Raw genomic sequence first — 25,796 nt, 5'->3', positions numbered from 1 at the left:
TCTGCATAGGCCAACAAAGCAAAATGATAGCCCTGCCATGAGTGTACTATTTTATAGCAAATATAGGCTGAAAGACCCCTGACACCCCCGTGGTATTACCACCTTGTGAGAGTATTTACGGTACCACCAGGCATGTTACCAACACAACCCTGGAACTACCAGTCAACTAACCACATACATCTGTCCAGCCAAGGTGCAGCAGATAGGCGATGGAAGGGAACTATATATGAACATGAAACATCGTTAATGCACATATCTGGAGCAGAAAATAGAAACCCAATTGCACAGGAGCTACCATAGCTCTGCCAATACTGCATTTATTGTCATTGTTGAGACACAAGCATAATTGGCAAGGAAAGGTATAGCTATGATTAACTGTACAGGGTCACCAGAGCGATACCAGACAATTTAAGGGTATACACACCCCATAGGTAGATGGGAGCACCACATTCTTCTAGCTAAGCTGCTGGAGAGTCCATGCTCACAATGCCAGAATGGTAAGACATCTGATTTTAGACCTTATTAGGTCTATCTTTCTTGGTGGAGAGATACACCTAATAAGGTGCTGGACTGACGGTGACTGAGGTGAAGTCCACTGCGTTTCAGGATGTGCGAGTCTGCAATGACCGTGATCGTCAAGTATCTGCTCGAGGGAGGTAGGTAGCCATGTTCTCGCACAGATCACGCCGACTGCTCCATATCCTACGAGCAGAACGTCCTTCGCAGCTGTGGCCATAGATATCCGCGACCGAGTCCACGTCGGACCGACGAGGCAACTGAAAGGGGTGTTCCCGAATAAGCCCGCGCCATCGGCGATCTCCGTCCGGTCAGCTTTCCCACTTGGCTGCCTAGCTCGTCGCTCAGCCCGTCCTCAACAAGCCGCATCCACCATGGTGAGCATCGTTGTCCATCGTACACACCATCTTTGGGCTTTGCGACGCCTAAGAAATGCCGCTCGATGATGAACTGTGTGTTTTGGGAGCTGGATCCGCTGGATGGCATTCTCGTCCTTCGGATGACGCTCCGTCGCTGGCCTTTACTCGTCCGCTCCTGGGATCATCACGACGCTGAATTGCTTTCTTGCTCCCCTTAGACCAAGAAGAGAAGAAACAACGGCCGTAACAAGAAGGGTCGCGGCCATGTGAACTTCGTCCGCTGCTCCAACTGCTCGCGCTGCGTTGGCAAGGACAAGGCCATCAAGCGCTTCACGGTCCGTAACATGGTGGAGAGCGCGGCTGTTCGTGATATCAGCGAGGCCAGCGTCTACCAGGGTACGCGAGCTGCGATATTGCAAAGAGGACCGGCCTTCCTTACCATCTTGCTCACGCAGAGTACATTGTGCCGAAGCTCTACCTCAAAATCGCATACTGCGTGTCGTGCGCGATCCACTCGCACGGTGAGTCCATTCTCGCCGGTGAAACGTATCGCCGCTGATGATACATGCTGTATATAGTTGTCCGTGTCCGCTCTCGCGAGGGTCGTCGCAACCGCGCGCCGCCTCCCCGCGTGCGGTGGAAAGACGGGAAGAAGGTTAACCCTGCAGTTGCCGCCGCCGAGGAGGCCAAGGCGGCAGCTGCAGCAGCAGGCAAAGTCTAAGCTTCCCTCCACTCGCACCTCGCATGTTACTATGTATTACCCAATGCATCTCTTCCTCCACGACGCATGCTGTACCCAATATACGAACGGCATTCTTCAATGCACCAGACGGAAGCCTTGATTCATAACGGCGTGCCGACATGCAGAACTGGTGCGATGATTTGCCAAGTATGATTATATACAGTTCTTGTGCTAACTCTACAAGGGAAGGACGACGGGGTTACATGCGTGGAAGAGACAATATTGACATGAATTGTACTAATGAAATCGGGTAACATTGACGATGATGATTGCTGAGACGGACGCGAGCAAGAATGAGCAGGGCGGCCGGTGTAAAGGATAGATCTAAGGCAAATTAGTCATAGTTCAGCGAGGAAGGGCCACCCTCCGGTGGAGGTGGGCGCCCGGACGGAGGAGCACCTCCGCGGTCCCGAGACGTATACGGTGGTGGACGCCCGTCCGGGCCCAGAGGCTGCGGGGGGCGTGCTGGCAACGAGGCATTCGACGGCGGCCTTGGGGGGCCGCGCCCGCCGTAGCCGCCCCGACCGCCTCTATGGTGTTGCGGTGGGGGTGGGCCCCCGCCATACGAGTGCGGGCCGGGAGGGTAGGGGGCGTATCCCGGGGGACCAGGAGGAGGGTAGAGGCCAGGAGGGCCGTTGCCGAAGTGCTGGGGCGGCGGCGGGAATGGCATCGGTGGCGGCCCTTGGAACGAACCGGCGTGGCGGAAGACGTCGCGCGGCGGGGGCGGGGGCGGGTGTCCTCCGTATCGCATTCCGCCGCCTGTCGTTGGAGGGGGGAGCGCGCGGGGAACGTGGGGTTCGGCGGGCATCGGCGGGCCCGCGGGCGGGCCGTGGCGCCGCCCGCGCTTGTCGTACTCATGCGAGGCCTCGTACTTCGGGAGGCTGCGTTTGCGGATAGTCAGGACAAGGCGAAGGGATATATATGCAGCCGGGAGTCACGTACGTTTTCGGGTCAGCAGGGAGTGGGTCGGACCAGAAGTAGTCGTGGTCGAGCGCCTGGCTCGCCGTGATGCGCTCCCGGGGGTTACACGTGAGCAGCTTGTCGAGGAGGTCGGCGGTCTCGGGCCCCACGATGCTGCAAAGTTGATCAACAAGCAAGTCACGGAGCTTGGCGCGGCGACCCTACTCCTCATAGACGAGCTTGACCCGACGTGGATAGTGCTGGAACTGCTTGACGCCCTCGCACCCAGGCAGCTGGTCGTAGTTGGGCCACGTGTGTTGATTGGGCGTTCCACACAATTTCCAGATCCTGTCGAGCTGGTCGATATCGGACGTGCCTGCGAGGATGGGCTGGCGATTGAACATTTCGCCGAGGACGCAGCTGTCAGAGACAAAGAGGTTGGTCACCTCGTCGGGAACATAGATGATACGTTGACGAACCCGATGCCCCACAGGTCGATCTCGCCGCCATAGTGTCGCGCGCCAAGAAGCAGCTCGGGTGGGCGATACCAGCGCGTAACGACGCAGTTGGTATACTTCTTTGGCGGTCGGCCATTCCTCGCAACAACTGCTGGATTCTGCAGTGCGACCTGCGGATCGAATGCGCGCGCAAGACCGAAGTCGGCGATGCGGAGGTTGCCCTCGTTGTCGATTAGCAAGTTTGCAGCCTTCATATCGCGGTGGAGGATGTGATTCTAGAGCAAAAGCGTCAGGGCAAGTCGGACACCGGTGATAAATGAGGAGGAGTTACCCGATGCATATACTCGGTTCCCTCGAGCAGCTGTTTCATGTAAAGCTTGATCTGACTGGGCGAGAGCTTGACACGGTCGTTCTCGAGTAAACCGGCAAGATCGTGGTCCATGTACGGGAAGACCATGTACACCGAGAGAGGATCCTTATCCGAACCTGCGAGCTGTCAGTCGTCGACAGCGAGCGGCCTTACCTGGAACTTACTCTTGACAACGAATAAGTCCAGGATCTTGATGATACTTGGATGATCGAGCGCCTTCAAAATCTTGATCTCGCGCAACGCGGTGACCGGCATGCCCTCCTTCTCGTTATGCATCAGGATCCGCTTAAGCGCGACGAGCCTGTTGGTCGCGTTCTGGCGCGCCTTGTGGACCTCACTGCGTGGAGAGGAAAGCGGTCAAAAAGGTGTTTCTCTCCCGTGGAACACAGCGCGCACCCAAAGGTACCCTCGCCGAGCTTGGTCAACGGCACATAATCGTCCTGTTGCCCGCAGCCGACGAACACACGTCCGTACGCCTCCTTCTCCTCCTCGCGCGTCCTGCGCACGGGCGGGCGACGCTTCCGCGGCGGTGGCCGGGATTCCAACTTTTGTTGCACCTCGCTCTTGACCTGCCGCCGGTCGGGCGACGGCGGCTTGGGCTGCGACCCTGCGCCCTGGGCTTGAGTGGGAGGTGGAAGCGGCGACAGCGTACGTAGCGGGGGCGGCGATCGCGCCACGTGAGGCGGCAGGCTTGGCGGGAGAGGGTGCAGAGGCGCGGGGGGCGCATCGACGAGACCGGGGGTGGCAGGACGGGCGGTGGGTGGAGACTCGGGCCTGTACGAGTCATAGCGAACGCCGCGGCTACCGTAGGATCCTTCGCGATCGCGGTCGCGGGGTCGTCGAGGGTCGTACCCTCGATCGCGACGGCCGTCGTAGCGTCGGTCGTTATATGACTGAGGCGACGGCGGGCGGTGGCGGGCGGCCTGGCGCCAGTAGTAGTCGTCCTCTTCACGATGGTACTGGTGGCGCGAGTCGTGCCGATCAGGAGCGTATGGGTTGGCGGACGGGCGATAGAACGACCCGGAGCGGCGCGGGGAGAGCTGGTCCGACGAGACGGTCGGTGAGCGGTGGGAGGGCTGGCGGTGCGGGTCGCGGTCGGGCGTGGGCGTGGGCGACAGGTGTCGCGTCGAGGGCGTGCGCGCGAGGTCGTCGGCAGCGTCCCTGGGTGGACGTGTCGCACCGCGGTCGCGGCGATGCCGGTCTTCGGGGTAACCGTTCCAGTGCGGCCGGTCGTCGTAGCGGGATGGATGATACGAGTCGTAGGGACGCGGAGGCGGGTAGCGCCCAGCGTTGCGGTCTCCCCGCCGGTTGTGATCCCTGTTGTCTCTGCTATCCCGCCTGGGATTGTCGGCCCACTTCCTCACTTCCTCCTCCGAGCGCTCGTAAATCACCCGCTCGTTGTCCCGCTCGCCCGAACCGGCATCCGCCAGCTTCGCCTCCACCTCCCGGGCTCCGAAACCGTTCGCATTTGCGCTGCCGTTGGCGGACCCGGCGCCTCCAGCCTTAGTCTTGAACGGGAACTTGACCCCAGGCAGTTTATTGTCGGTTGCTTTGGGAGCCGGTGTCGGTGTCGGCGAACGCGCGACTGGGGGCGGAGGTGGCGTGCCGTCGTCGAGCTCGCCTTCCTCAGGCGAAGAGACGGCTGGTCGTTTACTTGCGGGTTCGTCGTCCGGTGCGTCAGGCGCGGGACGTTTGGGTGGGGTGGGGGACATGGGTGTCGAAGAGAGAAGGGCAGAGGGAACGTTGGACGCCGCGGCTGGCGTTAAGTACTGCAGCTGCTGGGTTGTCGGCTACTACGAGCTGCTGTATATCGCAGCGAGCCACGATCTCATACAGCCATTGTTCTCTCAAATCGCTCTACTCAGATTTACGGGCAAAAGCCATGTTAGACAGTTCCGTATGCCGGAAAACTTGGAGAACAAGGAGAGGTCGCTGACGTAACCCTGCCTCCCGGTGTTTAAATTTCTTGTTGGCGGGGCCTCTTCAGCTTTTGATTGCACACTCCGACAAACGTCCTCTACGCTGTGGAAACGGAACGATGCGCTGTGCTCGTTTTGCCATCAGCCATAAGACGCCAGGCTTGATTCAATATTGAGTCCTGCATAGCCGTTATACGTGACCCGGACGGGCCGGACCAATGATGAGTTCGCGTCGGGCGCTTACACTGACAGTGATGAGGTCAGGACGATGTGTATTATGATAATATGCTATCCTGTTCCTCTCCTCTTACGATGCCTTGACCTTGGACCTTGGTGTAGCGCAAAGGTAGATCATCTCGATCCACGCTCACAACATCGTGTCACAGGAGAGGTTGCGTGCGGTGCAACGATCGTGGTCCGCCAACGCACTCCCAATGTCGCGAATTCTGCCTCAAGAGCTCATCGATATTATCATTCAATTCGCCGACGACGACGACCAGCGGGCGCTCTCCCTTATCAGTCATGCTTGCCTCCGTGCCGCTCGCCCGCGCATCTGGCGTACCCTCACCGTCTCCAAGAGCGCCGCGCGCCTTACCCAATTTGACGAATACATGGAGTCCATCCCCCGCCTCACACACTGGGTTCGCGCACTGCGCATCGTCGGCGAGTTCCTCGGGAGCAAGTACGAATGGCCGCTCGACATGTGCGAAGTGATCGACGAGGTTGTCCCGCGCCTCCCGCGACTGGAGTCGCTCTGCCTGGACAACCGCGGCAGCCGGCACGGATTCCAGGACGTCGACGTATCGCTGCTCGCGCACTGTTCCGAATTCTCGTCCGTCGCCGATCTCTCCCTGATCGGATGTCCCGTCGGGACATTGAACTGGCTCATCGACGTCCTCCGCGGACTCCCCAAGCTCGCCCACCTGAGCTTGGTTGACGTCTCGTGGTCTGCGCATTGGACCCAGTCGAAGAGCGCGGACCCGACCACAAATCTCCGTTCACTCAAGATAAAGCGTTGCCCGACTCCGAGCCCGCTGCTCCAGTGGCTGTCCCGCACCCGTACCACCTCAAGCCTCCACTCCTTGAGCCTGCTCGGCATTGTTCGCGATGACTGGGAAGAAGTGGCCTCTTTTATCACAGGACTGAAGGGGCTCCGTGAACTAGAGATCGGCATCCAAGCTTACAACAGATTCGGTGAGTGACAAGCCCTCTGCACCGTCGCGCACCGTCGCTCATCTCGCGAGGCGTGCAGATCTTCCGAGCCTTCATAGCTGCACCGAGCTGGAGCGCCTCCACCTGGTCGCGGAACGAGCGCAGTTCGACCCTATCGCGCCCATCGGCCTTGCCATCTACGCCGTCCTCGTCACCCTGCCAGTCTCACTCCACTTGACCGAAATCGGCGTCACGTTCGACCCTCCCGTGCGCGTGCGCCCGGCGGTGTTCGACTGGGGCGCCATCGACGTGCGCCTAGTCCGACCCGACATGTTCCCGGAGCTGCGCAACGTGCGCCTCCGCGGTCTCTACTGCATGCACAGGCCGCTTTGTGCAGATTGCATACGAGGCCAAGTAGACGTGTTCCTGCCCCGTCTCGTCGAACGGTGGCTGATAACGGTGGAACACGCGTAACACTCGGTCGTGGGCGCGTGTTCGTAATAACGCGTGCCATGTAGTTCTACCGTGACCCTGTCAGGCTGTCAAGGAGCCCAAGTGATCGAAGTTTGTTCGCCGAGCTCTCTCTACCATACGACATTCGTAACTACGTACTCGCCAGTCTCACGTCCCGATATCCCCGAGACGCTACCATCGGCATACCCGGCCCGAGATCCAGTGTCTATGTCTCGTGGAAGATGACGATGGCCGCGATCTGGTATATCTTTCCGTCTCTCTCCCGTTGTCAGCGATGAAGGCGCTGTATTACCATGCCGTGAGGGCTTTGCCTGTCATGGACGCGTAACGGATGCCTCACATCGCCGTACTGTGCATATCGTAGCCCCGGCAACTCGAGGTCAAAGAAGTCCCCATCCCGGATATCGGCCCTGAAGATGTGTTATTGAAAGGTATCGTCGTTATAGAGTGATATCGCGGATTCTTCACGCTCTGATCCTGGACCCCGTAGTGGTTGCCTGCGGTGCGTCTCTCTTCGGCCTGTCGGTTGGGCGGACGCAGTAAAGCGGTGGACACCGCAGGCGTTTGCGGAACAGATGGCCACATTCACGACGGGGAGTTCATAGCCAAGTAGGTTGACGCTTTTTCGATGCCATACTCGATCTGACACCACGACGACCCTCTGTAGGTTTCCTGTAGGCCGTCACGCCGCCTGGAAGCCGACGTGATCGAAGCTGAACTTCATTTGTCGAGCTTATCCCCGGCCACGAAATCTACGGTATCGTCGACAAAGTCGGCCGAGATGTAACGGAATTCGTCGTGGGCGACAAGTGCGTCGCCGACAACGCGACCACCGTCAGTCCATCCGTGATGCATCTCGGATATCTCACCCGCCTGGCTCACTTTCGCCCCCCGTCAGTGCGACAAATGCTTCTATTGCAGGCGCGGCCAGTTCCTGCTCTGCCAGAACTTCGACGGTAGAGGCGTCACCTCCCATGGAGGCTTCGCCGAATACGTCGATTTGCAAGTCATGATCGCCCTCTCAATCGCCTCCAGGTCGCGCTGACTTACCGTGCGCAGCCCGGCAAAGCGCCTGTACAAGGTCAACAACCTCTCTCCCGAGGAAGCCGTTCTGGTTGAACCCCTGGCATGCGCTGTGCACGGCATGGACCGGCTTCAGGCGCCTGTTGGCGCCGAAGTCCTCCTCATCGGCGCTGGGCCAACGGGCCTCCTTCTCGCACAGCTCTTACGTCTGAACGGCGCGACCAAGGTCACCATCGCGGCCAACGAAGGGCCCAAGACGGAGCTGGCGAAATCGCTCGACTGCGCGGACACGTACGTCGAGCTCGACCGCGCTGACCCCGATGCGCAGTGGGCGCAGCTCAAGAAGGACCACCCGTACGGGTTCGACATCGTCGTGAGTTTTTGCAGCCTCATGTTTGCTCTCGACGTGCGCGCTCACAAGACGTCGCGTTTAGGTCGAAGCCACGGGTTCGGAGAAGGTCGCTGACCAGGCCATCAACTACGTCCGACGGGGCGGGACCCTGCTCGTGTACGGCGTGTACGAGAACAAGGCGCGCGTGCACTGGCCACCTTCCAAGATCTTCGGGGACGAAATCAAGGTGATCACAGCCAGGCCTTTGTGCATACATAAGACTGAGAACAGGCCGCCTAGATCATCGGATCCTTCGCGCAGGTCCATTGCTTTCCTCGAGCGGTAGCGTATCTCGATGGGGGCAAGATCAACGTCAAGGGCATGGTGGGTGTTCTCTGAGGCATCACCGATAGCATCCTCGACTCACCCCCACCAATTTCACAGGTGACCGACGTCTTCAAGCTCGAAGAATACGAGAAAGCGCTGGAGAAGATGAACAGCCGCACGGCTGTCAAGATCGCAATCAAGCCTTAAATAACTAGAACAACGAAGACAAGTCGATTAGATACAGCGCGTCCCTATGTACTCTACCGCAAACAGACGTTTATCCGTCTGTCCCACGATATATATGCGCTACATACACGCGCCCAGAATCAGATCCACAGAACTCTATACGAGACGAGGACACAACGCACTCGCAGCAAAGGCCATAAACTAGAACGCAGCGCGCGCAGCGGCCCGCTCGAGCTCGACGAGCATATCGTTTGCGCGGTCCTTGGCCTCGCCGAGCGCGGCGCGCAAGTTCGCATCCTCGATCCCCTCTCCCTCAAAGCAGTCGAGGTCGAGCAGCCGCCTTAGGCTGCGGCGCACCAACGCGGGTGCGGTAGGTGGCGATAGCACGACCGCCGGGCCGTGCGCGTCCGCGGCCGAGATGCGCGACGGGAAGACGTGACGGTAGAGTGCCAGCGCGCGGACGAGCGGCTTCACGTCGTCTTCTTCATCACCTCCATCGCGGTCCAGCGGCAGCGCAGACGACTCGTCCTCGCCGACTCGGCAGGCCCACGCCGCGTCGAGCATCTCCGCGACTTCCGCCGTCTCTCCGCCGAGCGACACGCCGGCGGCGATCGCGACCCTCCGCTCCTCCTCCTCCTCCTCCATCGCCTTCTCCGCGTCCTCCCCGGCACCATCATCCGCCTCGTCCTCGAGCACCGCTCTCGAGAAAAGAAGCGCCGCGTGCCTCTTTAACATCCCGCGCACGACGTGCGCCGCGATGACGCGGAGCGGGCTCTGCCCCGCCCTCGCAGCGGCCGGCCGGGCGCGTAGCACGGCCGCGGCCTCGTCGACGGACATCGCGCCGAGCACCAGCCGCTCGTGCGGACGCACGAGCCCGGCGCGGAGCGCGCGCGCCCAGAGCGCGTCCGCTTTCCCGCGCATGGCCGCCAGCGGGCGGACGACGAGCGCGAGCGTGGACAGATCCGACGGCGACGCCGAGTAGGGCGAGATGCGCGAGCGCATGCACCAGTACGTCTGCACGCGCACGCCGGCCGACGCGTTATCTATAACGATCGAAGCAAAGTCACACGTCGTCAGCGATCCGTTGTTATGTTTTGTTTTTTTTCGTGCGATGCCGAAAGCGAAAGGCTTGCACGTACCGTCAGCGGCGACCAGCTCGCCCAGGCGGACCCACGCGCGCTGCTCGAGCTGGCGGAGCTCGTACACGCCGCGTCCGCGCTCCTTCTTGCTGGCGCCCCCCACGCCGTTCAGCAAGAGGCCGAGCAGGCCGGCTTTGACGCCCAGCGCGTGCCTCAGGCGCGGCGCCTCGTCCGCTTCGCCGCGGTGCGCCGGGGCGAGCGCGTCGAGCAGCTCCACGGCCTGGTAAGAACGCGGCTTGCGGGCGGGTGTGCCGCCGTCGGAGTCGCTGCCGGACGACGTCGAAGCGCGCCGGCGGGCTCGCGCTGCCGGAGGGGCCGCCGAGGACGTGGCGAGCGCCAGCGGCGACAAGGCGAACAGCGCGAGCTTGGACGCGCGCAGCCGCTTCGGGAGGTGGAGCCAGGGCAGGACGATGCTCAGCAGCACGAGCGCAGAGACGAGAAGGTGGAACGCCTGTATCACGCTCTGCCACGTCCATCCGTGCACCTCCGCCGCCGCCGGTACGGATGCGGGCGTGCGCACGGAGCCCGTATGCGCGTGATGCGCCGCAGTCGAAGACGCGGAGGACGCGTACGAGGGCGCGAGCGGCGAGTTGAACACGGAGAAGAACGCGAACGCCGCGAGGAGGTACCGCGGCGCGCCCCGCGACTGACCCCCGTCGTCTTCGCGCTTCATCATCTCCACCTCCATGCCCGCCGGGGGCCGCATCGCGACGTACTGCCGCTGCCCGGCCACCACGAACGGCGAGCTCTCCATCTCCACGGGCGGGGCGACCGTCGCTTGCGCCGCAGGGGGCGCGGCGGGTGCGGGCAGCGGGTTCTTCCTCGGCCTCCCCCTCTTCCTCTTCTCCGGCGCACCGGGCACGGCGGGCGGCACGACGGCCGGCGCCGGCTTCTCCTTCTTCACCGGCCTCTCCCTCTTCGCCGCCACCTTCGGCCGCTTCCGCGCCCGCCCGCCGTCCTCGTCGTCCTCGCCGTCGTCCTCGTCCTCGTCGTCGCCCTCCATCTCGTCGCCCTCGACCTCGTCCGCCTCGCACCCGCCGAAGCGGGCCACCCACTCGCGTTCCCACTCGCGCAGCAGCGCGGGGCCGCCGACGAGCCCGCACACGAGCGCGCGGAGGCCGGCGTGTTCGCGGGCGAGCCGCGCCTCTCGTTTCTTGAGCACCCTGTGGTGGAGAGTCGTGCACGTAAGAATCGGTGAGGAAGCGAGAACGAGAGAGAGAGGATGAAAATGGAAGGGGGGGGGGGGGGCGAGGGGCGAGAACGCACCGGATGTATTCGACGGCTTTGCCGAGCACGTTCGCCTTGCTGATTTTTCGCGCGACTTTGACGCCGTCGACGAACCCGCGGTCGTCGATCACGTCGCCCCACTCGTTGCCCACCGGGCCGCTCACGATCCCGGCGCTGCTGCTGACCTAAAACGACGCGGAACGACGTCAAAAAACATTTAAAGGAAAAGGACGAGGCGGCGGGCGCGCGTGCGTGGGTAAACGGACCTGGTTGGAGTTCTGCTTTTGGAACTCGACGACGCGGAGCGCGGGCACGGCGGCTTTGAGAGACTGGATGCGCGCGTTGAGGTTGGTGCGGTAGCGGCGCTCGATCGTCGTGTGGTCCGTCTTGGGCCGGCCGGAGGGGCCGATGGTGATCACCGGCGCCGGGCTTGAGCTCGGAGCGTTGGAAGAGTGGGTGGGCGTGGGAGAGGAGGAGGCGCGGGAGCAGGGCGGGGAGGAGGGGGAGGAGGAGGAAGCGGGTGCGGGGGACGCGGAAGGGCGGGTGAGGAAGGCGGAGGCCGGGAGGTGGGGAATGGGGAGCTTGGAGGTCGCGTCTAGGTAAATTGTAGTCGTCAGTTGAGGGGGGCGAATGGTACATGTAGAAAGGTGGTGGGATCTGACCTTGTGGTATGAGGTGGGAAGCTGTGGGTACGGCGAGCATCACGCCGGCGTTCTGCCGCACTAGTTGGGCGAGCTCTTCGACGAGCGCGTCGGCTGGGGACGCGGGCGAAGGCGCCGGCTGTGAGGCAGCGGTGGCCGCTGCGGAGACGGAGGCGGGCGACGCTGCCGTTGATATGTCCGAGTTAGGCACGGAGGACGCCGAGGAGGCGGAGCTGCGCGGCTCGATGACGGGCGAGAGCGATGCGCCGGACGAGGAGGAGGACGAGGTGACGCTCGAACGCCGCGGTCGGCCGAGATCGATGCTCGACGCAAAGTCAAAGTCGGGCGTGGTCGTGAAGGGCGAGGGCGCGAACGGGTCGGCGTCGGTGCCGAGTGCGTTGGTGAAGGAGGACAGCATCGAGACGAGGTCGATGTCGCCTGGGGCGAACATCCCGAAGTCGGGGTTGGCGCTCGCGTAGGCGGTGGGGTCGTTGGCGGCGGCGAAGAGCTTCTGGGCGTCGAAGTGCAGCGCGGCGGGGTCGACGGACAGGTCCTGGTGGTGCGGGTCGAAGTCCATGTCCATCGGCGCGAACAAGTCGAGCGTGCCAGTGCCCAGCTCCCCGCCTGCTTTCGACGGCGAGAGGTCGGCGTGCTCCGACGATGACCAGAGGGTGGAGAGCTCGTTCCACGAGGGCGGGCTGCCACCTGCGCTCGATTCTTGCGAGTCATCCTCAGAGGAAGACGAGGAGGACGAGGTGTCCGGGTGCGCGTTGTGGATGAGCAGGTTGAGCGGGTCAGACGGGTCGAGGCCGAGCGTGGTCGCCATCGTGCGCGACGAGTGAGGGGCGTCTGTCGTCGTCGTCGCTGTTGTTGGTGTTGTTGATGTTCTAGGCGGGATGATATGTTCTAGGCAAGACAGGAAACGGTACGATGGGCAGGAGGACGAGGGGGCCGGAGTGCACGGCGATGGCACCACCCACAAAAGTGGAACGATCTCCCGGGCGCAGTCCAGGGGATTTATCTCCTTTTCTGGACATTCTTGGGGTCAAACGTACTGTTTAGTGGCAGTGTCAACGGGCGCTTAAACGCCTCATCTAAGCGCCCGTTGGAAACCGTAGAGTACACAGGACCCATCCTGGGTACTAACTTTCAAGCTGATAGCATTGGATACTGACAAGCATCTAACGCTATAAAGGCGTCAAGGTCCAGGAAATTATCACTCCGTCGGGCTAAAGTCAGGAGACTCTTCAAAAAGGGAAGCACGTGCTTTAGTGTTTTCATCCGACACTTGCCTTTCCTGGACTTTGTTGCAGCGCGTTGCCGACTGCACCTGCCGGCTTGGGTGCTCGCCGCGATCATCGTTGGATGTCTTCCGCAAAGCCTGGTGAGCCAACCCTCCGTGTTCCATATCCCATCGTATGCTCATGTGCTGGAACAGATTTCAGCCTCTATGGGGGCGCCGAGTCGCTCACGGAAGGCAAGCCGCACCGGGCCCCCCGCAGGACCGTCGTCGTCCGCCCGACGCAGCAGGACGACGGCGTGTCGCACCCCGCGCCGCCGCAGGACCCGACCGACTTTCTTTGGCTCATGACCGAAGAGCCGCACCGCTCGCGGCGCATGGCCATCATGAAGGCGCACCCCGAGGTTCGCATTTCGTCCGACTGCATCTCCTTCACCCCGTATCCTCGGTCCTCACCTCCGTGTCCTCTTTCGACGCTAGGTGACGAAGCTCATGGGCCACGAACCCCTCACCAAATACGTCGTGACCGCCGTCGTGTCCCTCCAGCTAACGTGCGCGTACCTCCTCCGGCACACGCACCCGCTCTCGTGCAAGTTCCTGCTCTGCGCGTACGCGATCGGCGGGACCGCGAACCACAACCTCTTCCTCGCCATCCACGAGATCACGCACAACCTCGCCTTCCGCGGCGTGCGCGCCAACAAGGCCCTCGCCGTCTTCGCCAACCTGCCCATCGGCATCCCCTACGCCGCCGCGTTCAAGGTAAACCGGTGCCTACCGCTCCCACCCTTGCCGCATCGTTCATTCACGGCTATATGCGCCTAGAAATACCACATCGAACACCACAAGAACCTAGGCGAAGACGGGATCGACACCGACCTCCCCACCCGGCTCGAGCTCCTCCTCCTCAACAACGTCCTCGGCAAAACCTTCTTCGCGTACGTCCCCCATCCCTCTCTGCGCCGCCGCCCCGACACTGAAACACCCCCCCCCCCCTCCTCCCACAGCACCTTCCAAATCCTCTTCTACGCCCTCCGCCCGACCTTCGTCCGCGCCCAAACCCTCACCCGCTGGCACCTCCTCAACCTCTTCTCCCAACTCACCTTCGACTACCTCCTCGTCTCCGCCCTCGGCTGGACCCCGCTCGCCTACCTGATCATGTCCAGCTTCTTCGCCGGCAGCCTCCACCCCTGCGCGGGCCACTTCATCGCCGAGCACTACCTCTGGGACGGCCTCGCGCAGGAGACCTACTCCTACTACGGCCCGCTCAACGCCCTCGCCTACAACGTAAGCCCCCCCCCCTCCCCTCCCCTCCCCCCCTCCTTCGCTGAGGTCGTGTCGCAGGTCGGCTACCACAACGAGCACCACGACTTCCCCTCCGTACCCTGGACCCGCCTCCCCGCCCTCCGCGCGCTCGCGCCCGAGTTCTACGACACCATCCCCTCGCACCCCTCCTGGCCGATGGTCATCGTCAACTTCATCCGCGACGCCGACGTCGGCATCTTCGCCCGCGCCAAGCGTCTCCGCAGCTACAAGCGCGCCGCGAGCGAAGCGGAGAAAGCGGGCAAGGACGAGGACGGGTCCGAGACGGAGACGCTCGTGGACCCGGACGGCGTCGAGATCAACAAGGTCGAGTGAGGGGGGGAAGGGGGGTCCGGTGTGACGGGACGGGGCGGGGCGGGGCGGGATGGAGGTTCTCTTTTTTTTTACGAGTCGAGGGTACAAAATGTAGAGCATCCTCGGACGACGCTGGGCGTCGCGGGAGGAATTTGAACGCATGTCCGCTTTAGATGGGGCTCCTCCCGTTTTCCCGGGGGAGGACGTAATCGATGCACGCTGGTCTCGAAGCCCTGAAGGTCCATCGTCCACTCGGCAACGACGCACCGGAAACTCTCCGGGGTCATATATGATTGCAGGACCAACGACGTGGGTGCGCTACCGAAAGACGGCAAGCTATACCCACTCTCTTCGACTTCGACGCCATCTATGCGACTCAAATCCACGGCACGAGTGCTACGCGTTCGTGCGGCTCGAAATAGCCGTGCACCATCCCTTCGCAGTGTCTATAAGTAGTGCAAGTATTAAGTTGCGGCCGGAACGGTGTGCGCGTCAACACGGCCTGACAGCAGGGCGAAACGACGGCATGGAAGGATATAAAGGAGGACCACACTCCACCAAGCTGAATAAACAGCAGTAAACCAACCCCCCCCCCCACCCAGAGACCAAGGACACGCAACAAATGACGCGCGACCTTCTGCCCACTCGCAAAGTCGGCGAAGACTCGGTGGTGGCCATCGGCCTCGGCCTGATCAGCTTGTCGGGCGGTTACGGCCCCGTCGGGGACGACGAGGCGCGGCTCAAGGTGCGCTGAGATGGTTTCTGGGGTTGGAACGAAAAGCCGTTGCAGAGTACGGGGTTTTCTTTTAGTTCTTGGACGACGCTTACGAGCGCGGCGCTCGCAACTGGGACACCGCGGACAGGTACGGCGACTCGGAAGAGCTCCTGGGCAAATGGTGGGTGAATGGGGGCCCTCGCACCCGAGCGTCCGGCGCGTAGCTCACCCCCCAAGTCGTCGTCGAACAGGTTCAGACGCACCGGCAAGCGCGCCGACATCTTCCTCGCGACCAAGTTCGGCACCGCGCACGGCGTTCCCGGGCGCCACGTCCGCGCCGACCCCGAGTACGTGAAGGAAGCGCTGGACAAGAGCCTGCAGCGCCTGGGCGTCGACCACGTCGACCTGTATTATCTCCACCGCGCGGACCCGTCCGTGCCGATCGAGCTCACCGTGCGCGCCATGGCCGAGCTCGTGAAGGAGGGCAAGGTCAGGCACCTCGGCTTGTCGGAGATGTCGGCGGCGACGCTGCGTCGCGCGCACGCCGTGCACCCTATCGCGGCCGTCCAGATCGAGTAACTCCGCGTTCGAGATCGGGATCGAGAGCCGGGAGCTGGGGGTGTTGGCCGCGGCGCGCGAGGTAGGGGCGACGGTGTTCGCGTACTCGCCGCTCGGGCGCGGGATGTTGACTGGCAAATACGTGAGCTTGCGTCCGCCCGTACGACGCTCACTGCAGTAGGGTCCTGAGAAGAAGTTATGCAGAGAAGCCCTGACGACTTTGCTGAGGGTGACGTGCGCCGATATCTGCCCCGGTGAGCAGTACCCCTGACGGCGGTGAAGAGTCCCGAGCGAGGCGCGAAAGCTGACAAGAGTTCGTTCTGAAGGTACACGAAGGAGAACTTTCCTAGCATTCTGAAGATCTGCGACGGAATCCGGGAAGTCGCCCAGCGATGCGGCGCGACCCCCGGCCAGGTCGCGCTGGCTTGGCTACTCGCGCAGGGCGACGACATCGTTCCGATACCTGGGACGAGAAGGATCGAGGTAGGATTTTTTTTTACAGAGCCTCGATGGGTTTGTTGATTCGGCGGGGCAGAACTTGGAGGAGAATCTCGGGGCATTGTCTGTCAAGTTGTCGCCGGAGGACGTGCAGCAAGTCCGCGAACTCGCAGCCCGCTCCGAGTTGGCATCGGTGAACCGCTATCCGGAGGCTTCCATGCAGGTCGTGTACGCGGACACGCCGGAGCTGGAGGAGTAGAGGAAAGGCTGCCCAAAGCCGAGGTGCTCGAAAGATACTCTGGTACTTGGAGAAGCTTCTTGTCGTGCGAATTCGGGAGGTGACGTAGATGCAGTCACGATACTGTCACTGTCACGTTTCCGTAGCTCTTGCCGTCCCATTTGCTTCGACGCCCAACAAGCACCTCGCTGCGCATAATCGGTATCATATCGGGCTCTGAGCAATACTGATTTATGGACATGATGTGGTTTATACTCGACTTTAATCACGGGTTGTGGTCGACTTCCAGCAGTGCCTCACCCATACGGTCACTGGTACCACGCCGAATGAACATCCCAGAGCTCATCCATCATCATATGACAGGGGCCCGGGCCTTCACCCCGCGCTTCACGTACGGCTCTTCTTGTCTTGCTGGCTTCTAGGTGGGCGTTACCAGTTACGCGGTCTTGAGATAGTCGGGTCGCCAACTCTAACCTTGTCCTGTGTGTCGTATACACACGTTACGGCAGCGATCACCTAAGTGCGGGACCAGTGGGAGAAATAACTGCCGCTGGCATCCTTCACTGGACGGATTATCGTCTTGCACTTGGTGGTCATCTGAGAGCGTCTCTGCATAGGAGCACGCCAATCTGAGGACGCGCGATTGTGATAAGACATGGACGGCTCCCTCCACCTACGGTCGACCATAGACTCGCATGTGGAGAGCGCGGGCGATCGCACACATGACAGCACATCGCCCGAGGGAGACGATGCGTATGTATCCATCTTCTGCAGATGCGTGGCAGCTGACCAGTCTGACTGGGTAGCAGCCTGAACAGACTAAAAGGTCAGCAGATGGCTCGTACGTCCTGCTGCACCAGATTAATGGTGCGACGCGTCATGTGTAGGCGATATTGCTGGGTTGCAGGATATATTATATAAGCACGCGTCGCAGATGAGTGAGGTATGTTCTGCACTGTTGCCGCCTGATTTCATTTATCACATCACCTTGAGCAGGCTGCAGAAGAAGTATGACACACTTGAACAGCGCCTTCGACAAGCGGAGGCGCCTCAGGTACCAACGAGTTGATATTTCGTCCACATTCTTGTTCACTATGACCTTAGCGTCGTATCGTGTGCCTCGTTGACGGTGATGGTGCTATCTTTTCCAAGGAACACGTAGAAAAAGGCGGCGAAGGCGGGCTTCAAGCCATTCGCATCCTCCTTGACGCAATTCGGCGGAAGACTGAAGAGGAGCACCCTAACTGCGAGATTTGGGTACATTGTGCTTTCAGCAAGCGGGGTATCGCCGACACCATGCAGATCGATCATGACATCTACGATGAATTTGTTGGCGGGTGCAACCGAGCCGACCCCAGATGTTTCGTGGTTGACGTCGGCAAGGGGAAGGAAGCTGCGGATCACAGGCTTAAACGTGAGTGGTTTACTCGAGTTGCCTGCGTCATTATGTACTTGCGACCTTTGACGTGCCTTTGGAATCCGTCCTTCACAGATCTCCTGCACCAGCATATTAGTTCGCCTCATTGTCCTCTAGTATTCTTCGCAGGTGATCACTTTCGTGCCGACGTAATGCACTATAAATATCTCACTTCAACTCCAGGCTGTCACGACGGCGGTTACGCTCGCGACCTAGATGAGATCGTATCTCGCGGCTTAGGCCACAAGCTCGTTCTTTTACATGGATATCAAGGATCGGAGATGGCGTACCAAATCAAAGAACTGAACTTACCGGACATGCGAATACCGGGCCTGTTCGAGCAGACGAAGCTAATATCACCCTACCAATCGCCCAAGCCGCGACAGTCATCTTTTTCGAAGACATCCAGGCCGAACAGGTCATCGTTGCAAACCGAACTTCCTTGGAGGCGCGTCGAGGGCGCACCCTCCGATAGCTCGAGGAACTCGACACCCCAGTCACCGTCGCAGGGAGGTGCACTGGGTCTCCAGCTTGTGAAAGGGGAAACGGAGGCCGGTGAGGAAAGATCAGCGTCGAGCTCGAACGGGAACTGAGTGCCCGCGTGCCGGAATGAAGAGCTTTCTGTATAATGTTAGGGGGCAAAATGGGTCTGATGCCTCCAGTTCCATCGTCGTATGTAAGCTCACAAGACTAATAATCAATCACGATGAGGTGATGCAAACGTTGGTTATAATATAGGCGCAATTATCACTTGTCGGCGACGGCGAGGCAGCTTGAGGTGGTATCAACGAACAGGCAATGATGAATTTGTATGTTCTAGAAAGGTTTTATCCCAAGCCTGCGACCATCAGTGAGCCGTTGCGGATGGTGCTAACGCGTATACGAGTCGGAACAAAACAGTACACTTCGAAGCGATATTTGCTTCCGCTTCAAGCACACGCATCTCACTGGGTGACAACTACTCGCGACGAGGGCGACAACCTTGGTCGAGCCCCTGGGTCCTTCCAACCGGTGTTTTCGGTTCCTGTTCGCTTCCGCTCGGAAGCTCCGCTCATCGATGCTCACTCTAGTAGCGTGCGTTCGATGCCTTCATTTGAGAGTTGAAAGCGATTGAGAACAAGTTCTGTTTAAGTACTTAGCCATGAAGTTAGCCATTGTATTACACTCCCGCACTCTCGTAAGCGCCCCGAGCACCTGCATGTGTTAGCGCCATGGGCAGCACCGTTTCACTGTACAGTACACGCGTCATCGTGCCGTGAACGATCAAAGATTCTTTCGTGCATACGCGTCTGAACGGCTTGCTAGCCACGGGTGCGAGATCATCGAGCACGCTCATACTTTGGGCAGCGAATGATCGTATCGCCATTGCATAAATAGAGGTTTGGTTACCGGAGGGTAGCACCAACTCCAGTCCAATTCCACGCATCTCTCGTTAAACCTCAGTATATTGAGTATCGACTGTACTGATGTCTCTCACCACACGCAAAGTCGGCGACACGTCTGTGGCGGCTATCGGCCTCGGTCTGATGACGCTCTCGGGCACGTATGGACCCGTCGCAAGCGACGAGGAGCGATTGAAGGTGAAGAGCATCAGATCCGTTCTCGTACCTCACTCATCGCACGCCTAATGACAGTTCCTGGACGAAGCGTACGCGCGCGGGGAGCGCAACTGGGACACCGCGGATCGCTACGCCGGCAATGAAGAGCTCCTGGGCAAATGGTATCTGTCGCGTTCCTTCCTAGCTGTCTCTGCCGAGCCTAAGACATGCTTCTGATGCGCGGCGGCAGGTTCAAACGCAGCGGCAAGCGCGCCGACATCTTCCTCGCGACCAAGTTCGGGCTCGCGCACGGCGACTCCAAGCGCGTCGTCCGCGCCGATCCGGAGTACGTCCGCGAGGCGTTCAACAAGAGCCTGGAGCGGCTCGGGGTCGACACCGTCGACCTGTACTATCTCCACCGCGCGGACCCGTCGGTGCCAATCGAGCTCACCGTGCGCGCCATGGCCGAGCTCGTGACGGAGGGCAAGGTCAAGTACCTCGGCTTGTCGGAGGTGTCGGCGGCGACGCTGCGTCGCGCGCACGCCGTGCACCCAATCGCGGCGATCCAACTCGAGTACTCGCCGTTCGAGCTCGGGATTGAGGATCCGAAGATTGGAATACTGGCAGCGGCGCGTGAGCTCGGCGTGACGGTCTTCGCGTACTCGCCGCTTGGGCGTGGGATCTTGACCGGGCAATACGTGAGTTTCTTGTTGAACCGCCCGCCGATGCGGGGTTGCTGAAGGACGACACAGAAAAGCGTCGATGATTTCGCGCCAACGGACTTGAGGCGGATGTTGCCCCGGTTAGTGGTGGAGAAGCGAGATCGGAAACATCTTGGCCAAAACACTGATATCCGTTCCTGTGGATAGATTCTCCAAGGAGAACTTCCCGAACATCTTGAAGCTCGTCGATGGGATCCAGTCGATCGCGAAGAAGTATAGCGCGACGCCGGGCCAAGTCGCGCTCGCGTGGCTTCTCGCGCAGGGCGAGGACATCATCCCGATCCCCGGCACGACCAAGATCGCGGTGAGGTTCTTCTCGGCGGCGACGTAGTATGCGAGTCTTGCGTACTGACGTGGCATATGGTCAGAACCTCGACGAGAACCTGGCGGCGTTGAATCTGAAGTTGACGCCGGAGGAGGTGCAGGAAATCCGCGAGATTGCGATCAAGTCAGAGGTGGCGGTGATCGAGAGGTACCCGGAGGTGTGGAGGTCGTATGCGTACGCCGACACGCCCGAGTTGAAAGAGTGAAAGGACCGCCTGTTATCGGTGTTGGGGATGCTTGCACATCAAGCGTCGGATGTAACTGTATTATTGAACAATATCATGGTCGGGATCGATGCTGGGCTATGCCGTGTGCAGTCGGCTTTGAACCGGCTGCCGACGCTAAGTAACGGTTAAACGTCGGCATCGATAGAGCGTTCAGCAGCGATATACCGCTCGACACTCGAGTTCGACAGTAGCACAGAGAACCGATAATTGCATGATCGCAGGTGCTTTGTAACAAGACCATGATCGTATTGCTTTGTTGAAGCAGCGGCCGTGGTGGTTTGGTGGCAAGATTCAAGGACAGCTGATGGGATGTTCGCACGCCCCTGTGGACCCCATGGGTCACCCTGGTTCGTAGGCTGATCCAGTTCCCCACTGTCCATTCACCTCCTCCTTCTCTCCTTCTCGATACTCTCAGGCTACCTACGGCAAGGCCAACCCAATATAACGGCCCCAGGAAGCAGCCGACGCGATCGACCAGTGCACACCGCACCGGCTGCGCACTGTCGAGCTTTGCAGTGTATATACCTGCGCACCTCTGCGGGATCTGATAACTACTAGACGCTTTCGACATCCTATAAAACAAGAAACCCGGGCGATACCCCTAGAAGAACTACACATATTATGGCGAAGGGCAAGAAGCCGACCCCACAGGAGATCTACCGCGAGAAGAAGGAGCGGGAGGCGAAGGAGCGCTCCGCCTACCTCCCCCCGGGGCTCGTCAACCACGGCAACACCTGCTTCATGAACTCTACCCTCCAAGGAGTGAGTGGTCATGTCTTTATTTATTTAGTCGGTTTGGGCGCGTGCTGAGATAATGTGCAGCTTATAGCCACCCGATTTCTGTACGAGCTCGGACACTTCAACCCCGTCCCGGACGCGGCGCAGACGTACGCCGCGCTGCCCATCCTTGCCCAGCGCTCACCATTGCTCACGAATGGGCACGGTCTCGGCGGCGGGTACGAGCATGACTGGGAGGAGGGCATGCCGCTCGGGGACGCGTTCCTGCGCGTGATGCAGCGCGCGTGGGACATCCAGGACTCGAAGTCGAGGGCGAGCATGAGTCCCAAGTTCGTGACCCTATCATTGACTGGACCTTTCTTCTATCCTCTCTAACGAAGACCCGCCACAGAGAAGTTCTGACTGCGATCGGCACCAAGTTCGATCAGTACCTCGACTTCCGGCAACAAGACGCACACGAGTTCCTGCGCCAGCTACTCGACGCGATGCGCATGGAGGAGTTAGACGTCAGTCCGCGCATCGCACCTTCCAGACTACTATGATGCTTAACACTCCGCACAGATCATCAAAAAGCGCCAACCGCCGCCTGCGAAGGACAAGCGTAAGCGGCGGCGGCGGATCGAGCCACCTACGCCTCAAGGGCCGTCGCGTTCCACATCCCCGCTCGCCCTCGGACCCTCCCGACCAGTCTCCCCACTCGCCTCACCACCTGTCCTACCCTCAGATTCTACCACGCCTCCATCCACCGCCTCCCCACCTCCCTCCTCCTCTCCTGTATCTACTGAATCTGCCACCACCTCCTTTCCACCAAGTTCCGACCCCCCACACGATTCCCAAGAGGAACCACAGCCATCCTCGTCTGATCCCACCCCAACATCGCCTCCACCGCCGGCTGCTACCACAGCGTTTGCCCTCCAATCGCTCTCCGACATGCTCTTCGGCGGTAAACTGGAATCGTTCGTCGTCTGCGAGCGCTGCAACCACGTCAGCCGGACCCTTGAAGACTTCAACGACCTCAGCTTGAGCATAAAGCCCGAGGACTACGCGCGCGAGCGCAAGCGGGACCGTATCAAGACGCTTGCCAAGAAGTTCAAGTTTCGGTCGTCGCCCATGGGCTCTACCGGTTCCGGCCTCGGCCTTGGCACTGCTGCGGGATCGGGATTGGGAAGGGGCGATGGCGATGAGGTGCGGGCGTCGAGTGTACCGCCGAGTCCGATGCGAAGGAATTCGGAGGCGCGTGGCGGGGGTGTACCGGATGATATCGATGATTCTGCGTTCGTCGCGACGGCGAGCACACCCCGGCGGCGGAGCATCGATCTCTCGCCCGGGCTCGCTCCCAACGTGGCAGGGGCTGCCGCGCAAGGTTCCGAACCCCTTCCAACCTTGGCGTCCATCTCTTCCGTACTACAAGTGGATGGCAGTGATTCTCGCGACTTGCAGTCGCAAGCAGAAGGGACTCGAACCCCCGATCCGTCTGCGGCGCAGCAGCGGGAGAATGTCGCGTTAGTGACGGACGCTGTAGATGCCTCGCCGCACGAGGAGGAGAAGAAACTTCGCGAACATGTCGAGTTTTCTGACGCTGGCAAGCCAGATAGGGAGAAGAAGGAGAAGGAGAAAGAGAGAGAGAAGAAGGACGACGATAGCTGGGCGCGCCTGGGTCGGCGATTGAGCATGTTCGGGCGGAAGGAGAAAGACAAAGAGCGAAATAGGAGGAGCCGCTCGCGTGAGCGCAGCCGGCCCGTCAGCCTCGGTCACCTGCCCGAGGGCCAACCCGCCTTCTCCTCCCCCGCGACGCCGAACGCTGCTACTTTCTCCGCCAGTCCGCGCCAGTCCGACGCGAGCCGCGCGCTCAGCCCGGATCTGAAACACGTCCGGCCCGCCAGTGCTGAGCCGCCGCGAACGGCGTCACCCGCCCTTAGCATCGGCTCACCGCACCTGTCGACCTCGCAGCGCCCGGATTTTCGCCGGCTGTCCAGCTCGCTCGCGTCCGTGCTCCTCTCCGAGAAGGACAAGGCCAAGGATGGGAAGCACCACCACCGGCACCACCATAACAAGCCATACAAGTCATACAAGCCGAGCAAGGGCGAAGTGGAGTACCTCCATCGCATTCTCGCCGACGTCGGTGGGCCGTCCGCGAACCCATTCGCGATTTTCCGAGCGCCGCAGCCGGGCCCGTCCGCGTTGTCCGGCTCACAGTCTTCGACGGCGGCGGCTGGCGCCCAGAACCTATGGGCGAAGCTCGCGCAGCTGACGAGCTTGGAGGAATGCCTAAGACTGTTCACGAGCGTCGAGGTGCTCGACGGGGAGAATATGGTGGGGTGCAGGCGTTGTTGGAAGATCGAGCACGGACTGTGGCCGCCACGGACGAATGGTGGTGCCTCGAGCAGTGAGAGTGAGACCGAGAGTGACGACGGCGATGAGAAAGAAACTGTGGAAGCGGCTGGAGACGTGGTGGACGCTAAGGAGAATGGCGATGACGACGACACCCTCGATGAGGAGTATGTCAAGGTCCGCTCAGGAAGCGTGCGTTCGAGCTCGTCGACCGCCGCGACCGACTCCTCGCACGTGCTCTCGTCCTCCGCGACGCTCGCCGATGCGCCCTCGGACGCGTCAATCTCGTCTGTGGAGCCTACCAAAACCCCCCCTCCGGTACCGCCCATACCTATACCGGACGCCGATGAACCCGCTACGTACGGCGGGCAGATCATCCCCTCCATTTCGACCACCGCGCCCGATTCGCCCGCTCCGTATTTATCTCCGCCCGCCACTGCCAGACCGGAGAGTATACCGCCGCCCGTGCCTTCTCCACGGCTGGGCACGTCGCTCTTGGCGTCGAGCTCGCGGGACTCTCTGCGCGCGCCTGACGGTCGTCGACGGAGACCTCCGGGCCTCAAAGACGGCGCCGAGGACAGCGAGCCGACGAGCCAGGACGACTCGGACAGCGACGAGACCAACTCGACGTACACCTACTCGGACGTGTCCGCTGCAGCGTCCCCGGTAGCGTCGCCCATGGTATCGCCTAGCGCGTCGCAGGAGCGGCTGGCGCCCGCGAAGGCGCAGCGCACCCAGTCAAAGATCCCTCGCTCTAAACAGGTCATCATGCGCCGGTCTTTTAAGCGGTACCTCATCGCGGTCCCCCCTCCGGTGCTCGTGATTCATCTCAAGAGATTCCAGCAGATCTCCAAGGTTCCTGCTCTTTCGTTCTCTTCCGGATTCAAGAAGCTGGACGACTACGTGGCCTTTCCCGAGTATCTCGACCTCACCCCATACCTGGCGCCGAACAGGGAGGAATTTGGTCTCGGCTCGAAACATCATCGTTCAGGGCACGCTGGTACTGCTGCACCATCGTTACCGAGCAGGGACAAGTCGGGAAAGTGTATGTACCGGCTGTACGCTGTCGTCCAGCACCTGGGTAACATGGTAGGAAGCCCCGTATACATCTTAGATCTGTGTCTATACTGAGCCTTCCCGCAGCTCGGGGGCCACTACGTTGCGTACGTCGCGCTCCCGCCCTCGCGCAAGGACGCGCCCGTGTCCTCCCCCTCGTCAGAAGGCACGCCGCGCGACGACTCGGCGACATCGCGGCATAGCAAGGAGTCAGGGGCCGAGGCGCAGCGAGAGTGGGCGTACGTCAGCGACACGGTCGTCCGGCTGACGACGCTCGACGAGGTTCTCAAGGCGAAGGCGTACATCTGCATGTACGAGCGGATATAAGTTGCAACGTCATGCGTGGGCATTGTATGGAGTTCGCGTCCCCACACCGGCCTCGCGCCCGACTCGTTCCCATCGGAGCGGCCTGCAAGGTCGCTTGATCGAGCTAGGCGCGCTGGTGGATCCTCTGATAGATCCTGTCGGTGCTGTATTTCCTCCCGGTTCCGAGTACGGATCGTCAGACGATCTGTGTGCGCGCAGATTACACACCGTATCATCCACACAGTGTATTTTTTGTGACGTCCGGCATCAGCTTTGTGGAGTAAATAAACGATCGGACGACACGTGCGATGATGTACTGTGATGTATGTGATGTATTCGAACTGTGATCACCCTTTAAATTAGACTTATTGTCCCACGTTAAGCTTCGTCTTCTTTGCGGACATAGCGCGCTTCCTTTCGCCTCCGAACAACGGTGAGTACGCGCGTACAGCAACACGTCCAACATATTATCCAGGACATACAGCTCCATCTCGGATGCTTTAGAGCGATATGTCGGGATTTCGCAAGGCGAGTGCTGCTCATATCGATGCGCGCGATGATGTTGTTCCC

The 25,796-nt window shown here is 60.7% G+C and overlaps 8 protein-coding genes across 8 annotated transcripts; 6 read left to right on the top strand and 2 right to left on the bottom strand.

Moving 5' to 3' along the window:
- Positions 1-890: 890 nt before the first annotated feature.
- On the top strand, positions 891-1,596 carry PUNSTDRAFT_113531 (ribosomal protein S26e; the record flags this gene model as incomplete). Its single annotated transcript, XM_007383575.1, has 4 exons — positions 891-893; positions 1,094-1,271; positions 1,331-1,396; positions 1,454-1,596. The coding sequence occupies 4 exons, from the start codon at positions 891-893 to the stop codon at positions 1,594-1,596; spliced, it is 390 nt and encodes a 129-aa protein (XP_007383637.1).
- A 355-nt stretch (positions 1,597-1,951) lies between these two features.
- PUNSTDRAFT_113530 (Pkinase-domain-containing protein) lies at positions 1,952-5,057 on the bottom strand (the record flags this gene model as incomplete). The annotated part of the gene is made up of 7 exons (XM_007383574.1): positions 1,952-2,498; positions 2,560-2,691; positions 2,743-2,937; positions 2,997-3,250; positions 3,307-3,461; positions 3,510-3,682; positions 3,742-5,057. The coding sequence occupies 7 exons, from the start codon at positions 5,055-5,057 to the stop codon at positions 1,952-1,954; spliced, it is 2,772 nt and encodes a 923-aa protein (XP_007383636.1).
- Positions 5,058-7,149: 2,092 nt separating this feature from the next.
- PUNSTDRAFT_68061 (GroES-like protein) lies at positions 7,150-8,778 on the top strand (the record flags this gene model as incomplete). Its single annotated transcript, XM_007383573.1, has 10 exons — positions 7,150-7,188; positions 7,255-7,337; positions 7,431-7,499; positions 7,558-7,564; positions 7,623-7,724; positions 7,789-7,896; positions 7,960-8,286; positions 8,348-8,491; positions 8,545-8,628; positions 8,689-8,778. Coding segments are annotated over 10 exons (1,053 nt in total), but the record flags the coding sequence as incomplete, so codon positions are not given.
- A 180-nt stretch (positions 8,779-8,958) lies between these two features.
- PUNSTDRAFT_143610 (uncharacterized protein) lies at positions 8,959-12,637 on the bottom strand (the record flags this gene model as incomplete). The annotated part of the gene is made up of 5 exons (XM_007383572.1): positions 11,786-12,637; positions 11,390-11,718; positions 11,163-11,308; positions 9,897-11,059; positions 8,959-9,800 (listed from the first exon to the last, which is right to left on the bottom strand). Exons 1-5 carry the CDS (start codon positions 12,588-12,590, stop codon positions 8,959-8,961), a joined length of 3,285 nt encoding a protein of 1,094 aa, XP_007383634.1. The 5' UTR covers positions 12,591-12,637.
- A 475-nt stretch (positions 12,638-13,112) lies between these two features.
- PUNSTDRAFT_120449 (dihydroceramide delta(4)-desaturase) lies at positions 13,113-14,639 on the top strand (the record flags this gene model as incomplete). The annotated part of the gene is made up of 6 exons (XM_007383571.1): positions 13,113-13,148; positions 13,203-13,408; positions 13,485-13,763; positions 13,827-13,939; positions 14,009-14,288; positions 14,346-14,639. Exons 1-6 carry the CDS (start codon positions 13,130-13,132, stop codon positions 14,637-14,639), a joined length of 1,191 nt encoding a protein of 396 aa, XP_007383633.1. The 5' UTR covers positions 13,113-13,129.
- Positions 14,640-15,240: 601 nt separating this feature from the next.
- On the top strand, positions 15,241-16,588 carry PUNSTDRAFT_44433 (Aldo/keto reductase; the record flags this gene model as incomplete). Its single annotated transcript, XM_007383570.1, has 7 exons — positions 15,241-15,363; positions 15,429-15,514; positions 15,585-15,848; positions 15,904-16,033; positions 16,096-16,145; positions 16,218-16,374; positions 16,427-16,588. 7 exons carry the CDS (start codon positions 15,241-15,243, stop codon positions 16,586-16,588), a joined length of 972 nt encoding a protein of 323 aa, XP_007383632.1.
- Positions 16,589-18,612: 2,024 nt separating this feature from the next.
- PUNSTDRAFT_113528 (Aldo/keto reductase) lies at positions 18,613-20,774 on the top strand (the record flags this gene model as incomplete). The annotated part of the gene is made up of 7 exons (XM_007383569.1): positions 18,613-18,631; positions 19,473-19,564; positions 19,619-19,704; positions 19,773-20,220; positions 20,275-20,324; positions 20,392-20,548; positions 20,613-20,774. The coding sequence occupies 7 exons, from the start codon at positions 18,613-18,615 to the stop codon at positions 20,772-20,774; spliced, it is 1,014 nt and encodes a 337-aa protein (XP_007383631.1).
- Positions 20,775-21,416: 642 nt separating this feature from the next.
- Positions 21,417-25,247, top strand: PUNSTDRAFT_113525 (cysteine proteinase; the record flags this gene model as incomplete). The annotated part of the gene is made up of 7 exons (XM_007383568.1): positions 21,417-21,557; positions 21,618-21,862; positions 21,925-22,039; positions 22,095-22,182; positions 22,372-23,326; positions 23,354-24,953; positions 25,008-25,247. The coding sequence occupies 7 exons, from the start codon at positions 21,417-21,419 to the stop codon at positions 25,245-25,247; spliced, it is 3,384 nt and encodes a 1,127-aa protein (XP_007383630.1).
- Between the last annotated feature and the right edge of the window lie 549 nt (positions 25,248-25,796).

This window comes from Punctularia strigosozonata (genome assembly GCF_000264995.1).
Source record: "Punctularia strigosozonata HHB-11173 SS5 unplaced genomic scaffold PUNSTscaffold_6, whole genome shotgun sequence".
NCBI classification, from domain to species: domain Eukaryota; kingdom Fungi; phylum Basidiomycota; class Agaricomycetes; order Corticiales; family Punctulariaceae; genus Punctularia; species Punctularia strigosozonata.
Note: the sequence above shows the minus strand (reverse complement) of the source record. Positions and strands in the feature narration are given on the sequence as shown.